Source organism: Rhinoderma darwinii, chromosome 5, assembly GCF_050947455.1.
Source record: "Rhinoderma darwinii isolate aRhiDar2 chromosome 5, aRhiDar2.hap1, whole genome shotgun sequence".
Classification (NCBI taxonomy): domain Eukaryota; kingdom Metazoa; phylum Chordata; class Amphibia; order Anura; family Rhinodermatidae; genus Rhinoderma; species Rhinoderma darwinii.
In genome coordinates, this window is record NC_134691.1 from 88320686 (window position 1) to 88333477 (window position 12792).

General features: G+C 39.6%; 1 protein-coding gene across 6 annotated transcripts in view; it reads left to right on the forward strand.

Annotated features, from left to right (window-relative positions):
* RB1CC1 (RB1 inducible coiled-coil 1) overlaps positions 1 to 12792 on the forward strand; it is a 130856-nt gene that overhangs the window by 94889 nt on the left and 23175 nt on the right. For all 6 annotated transcript variants that reach the window (XM_075826250.1, XM_075826249.1, XM_075826247.1 and 3 more), the window contains 3 exons: positions 3175 to 3382; positions 6817 to 6865; positions 9782 to 9829. In XM_075826250.1, the coding sequence (XP_075682365.1) occupies positions 3175 to 3382; positions 6817 to 6865; positions 9782 to 9829 (305 nt within the window). The remainder of the gene's footprint in view (positions 1 to 3174; positions 3383 to 6816; positions 6866 to 9781; positions 9830 to 12792) is intronic.

Sequence of the window (12792 nt, forward strand, 5' to 3'; positions counted from 1 at the left end):
AGTAGAATGCTTTAGATTGTGCAACAAGTGAGCACATGAGTGCGTAGAATGATGTGCTTTTTTAACCCCTTCCTGCTCTGGCCACTTTTGCCTTTCCTGACAGAGCCTTATTTTTCAAATCTGACGTGTCACTTTATGTGGTAATAACTCTGGAATGCTTTTACCTATCCAAGCGATTCTGAGATTGTTTTCTCGTGACACATTGGACTTTATGTTAGTGAAAAAATTTAGTCGATAAATTCAATATTTATTTGTGAGAAACACCACAATTTTTAGAAAATTTGCAAAAATCAGCATTTTTCTAAATTTAAATGGATCTTCTTGTAAAATTGATAGTAATACCACACAGAATAGTTACTAGTTAACATTTCCACATGTATACTTTGTTTACATGATTTTTAGAAAGTCCTTTTATTTTTCTAGGACGTTACAAGGCTTAAAACTTTAGCAGCAATTTCTCACATTTTCAAGAAAATTTCAAAAGGCTATTTTTTCATGGACCAGTTCAGTTCTGAAGTGGTTTTATGGGCCCTTTATATTAGAAATCCCCCATAAATCACCCCATTTTAAAAACTGCACCCCTCAAAGTACTCAAAGCAGCATTTAGAAAGTTTCTTAACCTTTTAGTCGTTTCACAAGAATTACATTTGTAAATTTCACCTCTACTTTGCTTTAATTTTCTTTGCAGAAATCCTTTTTTAATCCTTTTTTTCTGTAACACAGAAGGTTTTACAAGAGAAATGCAACTCACTATTCATTGCCCAGATTCTGCCGTTTTTAGAAATATCTCACATGTGGCCCTAGCATGCTAAAGGGCTAAAACACTGGCCTCAGAAGCAAAGGAGCACATAGTGGATTTTGGGGCCTTCTTTTTATTAGATTATATTTTAGACACCGTGTCAGGTTTGAAGACATCTTGTGATGGCAAAACAAAGGAAACTCCCCAAAAAAGACCCCATTTTGGAAACCACCCCTCAAGGCATTTATTAAGGGGAGGTAGTGAGCATTTGCACCCCACAGGTCTTTTTCCATAAATGAATGTGCTGCGGATGGTGCAAAGTAAAAATAAAATTTTTCCCCAAATATGCCATTTCAGTGGTCAATATGGAGACACACACCCCAAGAATTGTTTCAAATTGTTCTCCGTGGTTTGGTGATGCCATATATGTGGAAGTAAACTGCTGTTTGGGCACACTGTAGGGTTCAGAAGGGAGGGAGCGCCGTTTGGCTTTTGGAGCATGGATTTTGCTTGGTAGTCGTTTTGTTTGAAGTTTTACTGGTATTTTAGTTTATAATGTAGGGGTACATGTAAACTGGCATAGCACATCAGGGGCATAGTCAGGCGGTATAATAATGGGGTAAAATAATCCATAGATGTGTGTTGCGCTGTGAAGCAGTCATTTCTGCACAGGCCAGTGTCGCACTGATAAATGACCTTTCTTATCCCCCTTATGGTACACACTCTGCACCTTTGCAGTTTGGGGAATTTTGCTGGGAACGTGTTGTGGGCTAAGGCCCATTTTCCCCTGAGGACGCCACTGCGATGGTGAAACATGTCGGGTGCTTTTCTTGTTTTAAATTCAATGTGTCCTGTTAAACCTAAGTCCTTTGCAAAGCAGACTGCAGCCGCTATTTTAGGTATCTCATACAGGCAGTGTGGCCATTGGAAGTGGTAGTTTGACTCTGCACAGACTACTGAGTAATAACAGCATTGCCATACAGGGACTTTCAGTTCACATTGCGCGTTTAATTTTCACTTATATGCTTTATAGTCATTGATAAATAAAGTTACACGTTTAATACTATAAGAATTCAATAGGTACCTGGGAAACAAGGGCTAATCTACTTGCCTTTTGGCAATATTGATGTGTTTTGTTTATAGTTTTTATAGGTACCATTTTTGGATACATGCGACTTTTTGATCACTTTTCATTTAGATTTTTGGAAGACAAAGTGACCAAAAAAATTCTGGCAGTATTGTTTGCTTTTATTTTTTACAACTTTTTATTTTTGCTTTTTTTTTTTTTTAGTCCCACTAGTTGAGTTGAAGGTCCAACTGTTTGATTGATGTCTAATACATTGCACTACCTGTGTAGTGCAATGTATTAGAACTGTCAGTTGTTCACTGACCGCAAGCCGATAAGGCTCCACCTCAAGGTGGGGCCTCATCGGCCTCCGTAATGGCAGACAGGAGGCTATTGTTAGGACTCCTGTTGCCATAGTAGCAGTCGGCATCCCTTTCATCGACACTAAGATGCAGCGATCACTTTCGATCCCTGCCTCTAAGGGGTTAATGGCAGGGATCAGAGCTCGCTCCAGTCCCTGCCGTTACAGCGGGTGTGTGCGGTAACATACAGCAGACACCTACCGCTGATGACGCCGGCTCATCATCTGGGCCAGCACCATCTTGCCGATGGTACCGGAAGCCTCTAAAGCCCCGTCTCCGAGCGGGGCATAGGAGGCTTCTGTTGCTGGCGGACTGGGAGACCAGTATTAGGCCTCCAGTTGCCATTGCAGCCACCGGCAACACAGCGATCCTGTTGGGTGCCGGTGGCTAAAAACACCTCAGATGCTGCGATCTCTATTGAATGCAGCATCTGAGGGGTTAATCGGCCGGATCGGAGGCTAGCTCCGGTCCTGGCCATTACATCAGCGTGTCCGCTGTAACAAACAGCTGGCACCCGGCATTGATGGTGCGGGCTTAGCTCCTGACGTATTGATACTGCGCTTTGCGGGAAGCCCTGCCCAACAGTGCCGTACATATTCGGTGGGTGTCGGGAAGGGGTTAAAAGCAAAAATTCTATCCATATAAACATGCAAGATGTTTAATTTTAAGAATATGACCTTTTGTGCCATTGCCTCCACTGAACTTTTCTAAAAAGAGTGCTTAGTGGAAGCCCCAATGGCCCAAGACATTTACTATAATTAACACCAGGAACTGGCGTGAATTAAAGTGGAAATCTACGCCAACTCCGAGCTAGCATAGATTTTACTTTGTAGCGCACGAACAGCCAATGATGCAACAAATTTTTTAAGATACCTCAACAGATTTACACATCTTTGTGCCTCCTAATAAATGTACTCCTGCGGGCTTTAAGCGAAGACTTAGTTAATCTGCCCCTAAAGATTTATGCAGCGCTTTCTCACACACTGCTTTACTGTGTTATTCTGCAGATTTAATTGAAACACTATCTGAAGACCGGGCACGTCTGCTCGAGGAGAAGAAGAGACTTGATGAGGATGTTTGCAAGCTCAGAAGTTTTGTGTCTTCAACTCACACGGTTCCTGTCTCTGAGCCTAGTGGAGCTTTTGTGCCTGAATTTCCTTGTGATGATGTGGACAGAATGGAGCCCACTTTAGAGATCAGCATGACAGCTGTTCAGTAAGTGCAGTCGCTGAACTGTTAACGTTTTACACCGTTTCCTCCCTATATTTGTAGTAACCTACTGAGCTGCACACGTTACATTTTGTGTGAGATTTACGTTTTTCTTCTTTTTTTTTCCTTACTATATGATTTCAACTGCTTAGTAAATAGGCTGGTATTATATATTGTTCAACCTAGAAAATGAATAATGCTATACAGTTCAATCAAAAATTGAAAATAGGGTTGAACAATCCTTGAGAAGTTTAAAAATGTATAGTATAATATGGATTATCTTGCGCTCAATCACAGAATGGAAACTGAGAAACAAACAGAGGATTAAAGTCAAATAATAACAGGCCTGACATAGAAATACTGCCACAGGTTACAGGCCAAAGTTTAGAAATACCAAACGGTAAACCCAAAAGTATTAACCCCTTAATGACCATGCCATTTTGCACCAAGGATTATTTTTTCACTGTTACATTCTAAGAGTCGTAACTTTTTCTTTTATTCCGTCGAAATAGCCGTATAAGGGCTTTTTTTTTTGCGGGAGGAGTTGTATTTTTCAATTGTGCCATTTTTGGTTGCATAGAATGTAATGACTAATTTTTATTAACTTTATTTTAGGCCCCCGGGAGGCGCTTAAACTCTGTGTACTCCGCTACAGAGATAGCTGAGGCCTCGGAGCACAGACCGAGGACCGTTTCGTCCGGTTCCCAGTCACGTGATCGCCGTTATACACTGAATAACGGCGATCACCGCCAAAACAGCGTCGGTTAGTTCTCTCCTGTCACAGAATATATTCTGTGACAGGAGAGAGAAATAGCAAAAATAAGGGCCAGCACTCCCTATCATCGTCCCTGATAATCAAAATGGCGCACACATGCGCTGTTTGCATATTGCCAATGCTGCTTGTGGCAGCATATGGCAAATAGTAACAGCCAGGGACCAATCTCAGTGGTCCCTGCTGACATGGTCACTGTGATATATGCCTATCATCTATGTCATTATATTTACAAAATACAGCCAGGACATGGGCAGGGTCTTCCTCTCCCCTCACTGTATCTGTCAGAGGAGAGAGGGACACTATAAGCAAATCCTGAGTTGTATAAGTGAAGTGAAGTGAAAAAACACAGACTTTTCAAGTCTGTACCCCCTGATCACCCCATTTGTGCCCCCTGATTCTCTGTGTGAGCACAAGTGATCAGTAAGTTTTCTGTTGTTAGCCAGTTTTACGTAATTTTTTTGTGTGCTGGTTTTAAGAATTTATTTATTTACCTAGTGATGGGCAGGTTACATTTTTTTTTTTCTTAGTTTGAATAAAATACAAAAAGAAATTACAAAAAAATTAAAAAAAAAAAACAACCTTAAAAAAGTTATTAGCCTAACGGTTCTACTGTAGTTCTACCTAAATAATGGCTCGGAGAATGTTTACTGCAGAGAAAGCGTACACCGTGCTATGCTTCGGCAGTTCAGGTAGTGACACCGACTTCAGAGGTAGAAAAGTTTTTTCAGACCGTGACGACTCAAGTTCTACTTAAACCTCTGGACCCCAGAGCCCTATGGTGGGGGAATCCGTCGTCTCTGTCGAATCACCAGGTGCAGGGCCTAGTGGTGCAGTCCCTCCCGTGTTCTGGGATCCCGCATTTTCATTTTACCCCCAGGTACCGCAGCTGTCAGCAACACCAGCAAAAAAAGTGAATGTTGACAACTATACCCCTTTGGACTTCTTCCGCATATTTATCAGTGACCCAGTCCTGGAGTTAATTTTCCAACAGACAAATATCTATGCAAGACCGTTTTTTTGCTCAGAAACCCACATCCCTCTACTCATCATGGACCCCCACTAGTGTCCCTGAGCTTAAACATTTTTTAGGCCTAACTCTAAATATGGGGTTGGTCAAACTACCAACTATCCGCTCCTACTGGGCATCAAGAGCTGTCCACGCTACCCCTGTATTTGCAGCAGTTATGTCCCGACACCGATATGAATCCATAATGCGCTTCATTCATTTTACAGATAACTCCCAAGTCCCCCAAAGAAATGACCCAGGCTACGATCACCTTAATAAATTGAGACCTTTAATTTCCCTCCTACAAGAATCTTTTCTTAAATCCTAGACCCCAGATCAAAATTAATGAGTGGATGAATCTCTGATGAGCTATAAAGGCCGTGTTTCATTCCGGCAGTTCATCCCCTCCAAACGTGCCAAATATGATGTTAAACTATATAAGGTGTACACCTGTGAATTTTTTTGTGATTTATGAAGGCAAAGATCGCAAAATGAATCCCCCAGGCTGCCTAGACAGAATTGGCACATCCGGAAAAATTGTGTGGGACCTAATGGTGCCATTCCTGCAACAAAGGTACCACGTCTACACTGATAACTATAGCAGTGTCCCCATTTTCAAATCCCTCCATGCTGCAAATACAGTTAAAGAAATCTGTCTTTAAAATGATACATTTGTGAAAAAAGTGGAATTATATTTTTTTACACCTGCTTTGCATGAATTCTTACAAAACAAAAAATTTGGGTTCAAAATACTTACAACACCCCTTAATAAATACCTGAAGGGATGTCGTTTTCAAAATGGGATCTTTTATGGGGCTTTCCATCATTCTGAGACCTATGAGCCTCTGAAAACTTGAGTTGGTGCAGGAAAACAAAATGTACTTCAAAATGTATAAAATTATTATTAAATTTGTAAGTCTTCTAAATTGTTAAAAAAAAATTTTTATTTATTTTTTTCAAAAGTGTTGCCAAAATAGAGTAAAGAGATGGAAATATATATTTAATTAAACATTTTTTATACAGTATGTATGTGACAAATTGCAGTTCAAAATAGAGAAGAAAATTTATTTTTACATTTCATCAATTTTTGTACTTTTTAATTCATTTACACAAATCATATGCGTCTACTTTTACCACCTAAATAAAGTACAACATGTGACGAAAAAACTGTGTCGGAATTACTTGGAAATGTAAAACTATTGCAGAGTTATTGTCTGATAAAGAAAGACATACCAGAAATATATAACTGGTCCGGAATAAAAAAAAAAAGTTAGGACAATCCGAAAACTGTGAGGCAAAATTAAAATTGGCTTAGTCTTTAATGGTGAAAGGGGTTTTATATAAAGAAGTCTAATGGCCAAAGATAAAAAAAAATAGTTTTACTGTACTTCTCATTACTAGTATTATCTATAGTGGTGTCACCATAAAGGATTGACAGCAAGGAGCGGTGGAGAGACTGGAGTCCCAGGTCACACGCCGCGCATGCTGACAATCCTGTGTGGTGACGCAATGTCCATAATATCAGGTGACGGTGGCGGTCAGATAGATAATACTATTATGTGTTATTATAGTTATCAGCTCTGAATTGATGTCATATCTCTGAAAATGTTGAAATAGTGATGATTGAATCTGCGCATTTTTCTATTCTGTTTCTTGTAGTGATGTTACATTGTCAGAGGAAAAACAAAAGATTATTCTTCTAGAGAGAGTAAGTATCAAGTTGTCCTGTTGGAGTCTCTTTACCATTGAACACTTGTACATTGCATTAGCTTAGATTTTCATTGCGAAGTCACATGTAACCGTTTTTATAACCTGTCAAGCAGACGCGCTCATGCGGCCATTTCCGACTACCCTATTTAAGTCTATGGGGAGGAACAACGCATCCTTGACCTGCTCTCTATCCAAGAATAGTAACAAAGGTCCCCTTGTTCTCAGCAACGGTCGGACCTCCACCGTTCTTACTTTTAAAATAAGTCTGATTGAAAGGTTACAAAATGGTTGTTTTGAGATAACTATCAGTTTTGTGTGAGAGTTCCTTTAAAGAGGCTCTGTCACCAGATTTTGCAACCCCTATCTGCTATTGCAGCAGATAGGCGCTGCAATGTAGATTACAGTAACGTTTTTATTTAAAAAAAACGAGCATTTTTGGCCAAATTATGACCATTTTTGTATTTATGCAAATGAGGCTTGCAAAAGTCCAAGTGGGCGTGTATTATGTGCGTACATCGGGGCGTTTTTACTACTTTTACTAGCTGGGCGTTCTGACGAGAAGTATCATCCACTTCTCTTCAGAACGCCCAGCTTCTGGCAGTGCAGACACAGCCGTGTTCTCGAGAGATCACGCTGTGTCGTCACTCACAGGTCCTGCATCGTGTCGGACGAGCGAGGACACATCGGCACCAGAGGCTACAGTTGATTCTACAGCAGCATCGGCGTTTGCAGGTAAGTCGATGTAGCTACTTACCTGCAAACGCTGATGCTGCAGAATCAACTGTAGCCTCTGGTGCCGATGTGGCCGACACGATGCAGGACCTGTGAGTGACGACACAGCGTGATCTCTCGAGAACACGGCTGTGTCTGCACTGCCAGAAGCTGGGCGTTCTGAAGAGAAGTGGATGATACTTCTCGTCAGAACGCCCAGCTAGTAAAAGTAGTAAAAACGCCCCGATGTACGCACATAATACACGCCCACTTGGACTTTTACTTTAAACACGCCCAGTTGTACTTTTGCAAGCCTCATTTGCATAAATACAATAATGGTCATAACTTGGCCAAAAATGCTCGTTTTTAAAAAATAAAAACGTTACTGTAATCTACATTGCAGCGCCTATCTGCTGCAATAGGAGATAGGGGTTGCAAAATCTGGTGACAGAGCCTCTTTAAAGGCTATGTACACCTTTTGAAATCGTTTGGGTTTTTTTTAATGAAAAAAGGTATCTTTGTGATAGAACTTTCTAAATACTCTTTATTAAAAATTATTTTAACTTTTTGAGATACAGCTGCTTTGTATACTGTATACAGAGCAGCTGTATCATGCACTGAGATCTGAATCCGTCAGATTAGCGGCACTGACTGACTGGTTTGGATCCACCTGTTATCGATCACATCTAAATTATGAACTTAATATCCAATGGATTGTAGAAAAAAAATCACTCCTTCTCGAGGCAGATTGAAGGAGTGATTTTTTTTTTCTACAATCCATTAGATATTATCTTCCACCAGAAGATTTGGTGTTTACCTGCCGCAGGTGTTTTTTTTCCTACGGGCCAGCATACTGTATGCTACAAAGTTTGAAAGCTGAGTTGTGCCGATGAACTTTGCACAACTATATAGGGTGAGTTGACATTTTTACCAGCTATTCTCACCCATACTGATGAGTTGCTATCTTTATAATCAAATTATGCAAACTGGATATACAATATTACCTTAGAGCAGCGCCTGTTCTTTTTCTCCTTTTCCTTTTTCCCATCCTCCCCTCCTTTCCTTCCCCACTCCTGTTTTTTTCAAGACTAAATTATGAACTTAGATGTGATTGGTAACCGCTTGATCCTGCGTGTCAGAGGCACGCAGGCCCGGTGTCACTGAACCTGTCAGTGCCGCTAACCTGACTTTTTTTTCCCAAGGTGTTTAAAAAGTTTGCATGGGATTTTTGGTGATCCCATTCACAATTATGACATATGTCTGTAAAAATAAATACCACTTTGTCCTTCTAAGGCCTTGTTCACACGGCGTGTATTCGACGCATTGTTGCGCACTTGTTTAAAAAAATGCGTAGTGTAGAAAAAGACGCATCAGGTCAGTTCCTGGCACGTAAAATGTGCCGAAAACGCGCCTCATTCCCATAGTCAGAGTCCTAGTTACGCGCCCAAAAACCGTATCAAAACGCCTTTACTATTAAAAGCGCTTTGCAAAAAAGCTAGCGTGTTTGAAGCGTTTACACGTCGGGGGAATTTTTAGCACCGTGTGAACATGGCTTAATACATATATTTTTTACGTGTATCAAGCTATGACTGTGTCCTGATCAGGACAAGTTTTAATCCTCTTGAAACAATAAATATTTATATTCACTGAGAACAAGCCGGGATCTTGAAAATTTGAATTGTCACAAAGCAAAAGTTTCATAATTTTTCACTGTATTTAAGCTTTAAGCCTCTTTAACTTCACCCACTAAGTAGGTCCCCCAATCTGTAAATTAGGGCTTGTGGGCCACAAACTTGACTACCTTAGGACAAAGCGGTGAACTGTCAGGTCCTAATTAATCTGTAGCTCTTCTTAAAGAGGTTGTCCAAGTAGCGCATATTTACTTTATAGAGGTGGCCCCCTTACGAGACCCTCCTCTATGAAATAGAAAGTGACATGCGAACTGGGGCTGTCCATGCATTACATGAACGGCCTTTCATCTCAATGGCCTCTATGTAATACTACATTGACATGTAGCTGCTGTCGCCCACTTGGGAGCCGTTCTTGCTGCACTCGACTGACCGTTGCTGTGGCTCTCATAGTAAAGAGTTGGTCTGTGGTGCAACAACCCCTATAAATGCATTTCCTGATTTTATATTTGTTCCATTTTCACCAATCGGTAGGTTATGCATGTAATTCTTTCACTTTCTTTTCCTCTTTCCAGACATTGCAGCAAAAAGAAGAAGAAAATAAGCGATTAAATCAGAGACTGGTGAGAAATATCATATTATACAAGATAATACCTTTCTCCTTAGCAGGTTCATAAATGTGCTTTCAAAAAAAATCATTATGGTAAATAAACCCAGTATCTAGATACAAGTAAAGTAAAAAGATCCCCCTGTATAAGGCTTTATTTCACATGTGCTACAACTCTGTATGAGAGAAAAAAATAAAACAGGGTCTGTGGTCCGACTGTTTTGTGGCAACACTATGGCCCAGAACCACAAACCCAGAGGATGATAATGTAATACTACAGAGGGATTTGGGGAAGCTGAAGGTTTGGGCAGAGAAATTACAAATTAAGTATAATGTGGATAAATGTAAGGTTATGCACTTGAGTCGAGGAAACAAATTTTACAATTCTGCATTAAATGGTAAAATACTGATCAAGCTGCTATTAACAAAAGAATTGGGGATTGGTGAACAGTACATTTACCTTTAGCAACCAGTGCCAGGCAGCTGCTGCCAAGGCTAATAAAATCATGGGATGCATCAAAAGAAGCGTAGATACTCAGGACAAGAACATAGTTTTGCCTCTATACAAATTACTAGTCCGACCACGCATGGAATATTATGTACAATTTTGGGCACCAGTGTATAAGAAGGACATGACTGAACTAGAAATGGGTGCGACCAAGGTAATTAAGGGAATGGGCAGATTGCAGTACCAAGAAAGTTTATCAAACTTGGGGCTGTTTACTTTTGAAAAAAGACGGCTTAGGCGCAATCTAACTACATTGTACAAATATATAATTGGGCAGTACTGAGATTTTTCTAATGATCTGTTTACACCTAGGCCTGTAACAAGGACAAGGGGGCATCCTCTACATCTAGAGGAGAAAGGGTTTCACCATCATCACAGACTGGGATTCTTTACTGTGAGAGCAGTGAGACTATGGAAGTTCAAGAAGGGCATTGATGCCTTTCTTGAAAAATATAATATGACAGGTTACGAGTACTAGATTATGGACATGGGGCATTGATCGGGAGATTTATTCTGATTGCCATATTTGGAGTCGGGGAGGAATTTTTCCCTTAATGAGGCAATAGGCATCAACCTCATGGGGGTTTTGCCCTCCTCTGGATCAACGCGATAGGATTATAGTTTGGACTTGATGGACCTGTGTCTTTTTTTAACCTTATTAACTATGTAACTAAAATCAAATCTGCGTGGGTTTGCAATGCTTGCTTATGTCTGCATGGGTATAAACAAGTATTGTTAAACCGATTTTGTGCTAAATCTGCACACAGGGTTTTCGGCTGGGACTCAGCCGCTACGTGTCGCTGTAGCCTAATGGTAAAGCTTTACATCAACATAAATCAACTGAATTCCATCTTCGTATCTGATGTCCATTTATTATGCTGCTGTTTTATTTCTAGTCCTCTGATTTGCCGGACTGGTATATCGCTGACTTTTCTCACACACTATGTCGGAGTTCTTGCTGCTGTCTCAGCAGACTTCTCAGTTTATCACATAATCTGTTTTCAATCTAAAATCTCAACATATTTTAGCTAAATCCTTTTTTGAATACCAGCAGTTCAAATTCATCTTACATTACAAAAGATTATTATTAGTTGTTTTTTTTTTTTTTGGTGTGACATGTTTTGTAATTTAAACAGCAGTGGATTTATGTGTTCTATAATTCCCCAGTGAACCCATTGCTGTTCTGTTACACCAGCAGTTATAAAAACAATAAATATATGTAAAACCTATAAAACTTGTCAGAGTTTCTAAACAAATTATATGTGCTACTAAAACAGTTCTTCATGTGTAAGTAAGACACAGTCATATATGGTGAAGGGGTCAACGCATCGCACGTTATTCATTTTGCTGACTGCCTAGTGCGTATTGCACCTAGTGTTTACCATCCTGATGGACGTGTGGTTGGAAAAGAGCCACATACAATAAAATATACAAGATTTTATTAACCAGCGTGATGCAGGATTGTCAGATTTTCTACATTATCGAACATTTAGACCTTAGTTTGCCACTTCTTGACCATTTTTGAGGGGTTTTTTTTTCAACTTTTTTTTAAATCTCAATCCCAGTCAGTGAACAAGCAGGAGTGTTGGGTACCGCTATGGTGGTTACATCAGTGGTTTATATACAGTCTGCTTTATGATAGCAATATGTACATAGACAGCATTGTAAATAGTTCATCAATAGAGCGGACTATGAAGGTTTGTATGTTCCTCCTCTTAACCCTATGAACATGCAGTATACTGCCAAATATGTGAGCTTTCCTCTTATTTTAATCTGTGCCTTGTATTTGTGTTTATATTGGTTTACCTTTTTTTAGTAGTTAAATAAAACAAATTTGTGCCTCAGTAAATTTTATTTTAAATTGGCATGCAGTTAAAAGACAAGGTCCCTGTTTTGGATTTTTTTGATCCTATGGGTAAAAACAGAGTAAATATTTAACCTGTGGTCTTTGCTTAGAGGATCACTGGGTCACAGAGTTGTAATCTTTTAGGTTGGTGTAATTATGTATAAATAGAAGAAAAAAATGCCCTATAGATTTTCTGCAGAATGTCATGTTCAGTCCAAATTTCAGAGTTCAAATATTTTCCCCCACTTTTCCATATTCTACCTCCTGTATTTGTATCCCTATTTATACTACTTTCCATACACAAAAACAAATATTAGTAAATGGTTCTTCCCTATTTGCTACGGCCTTTACAACCTCAAGTCCCTGCTATTTCATTTCTGACACCATAACTAGTAGGTCAATGTTTAGAAATTTTGTTTCATCCCTTCCTTCCCTTTTCCCATCCCTTGGTTGAACTTGATGGACATGTGTCTTTTATCAACCGTACGAACTATGTAACTGTAGTGTTTTTTTTTGTTTGTTTTTTAATAGTGACCCTCTTTATATCAATGTTTTATTACTACTAGAAGTCGGTTCTCTGTATACTCAGTTATGCAACTTAAAGGGGTTTTCCAGCCAGTAAAAA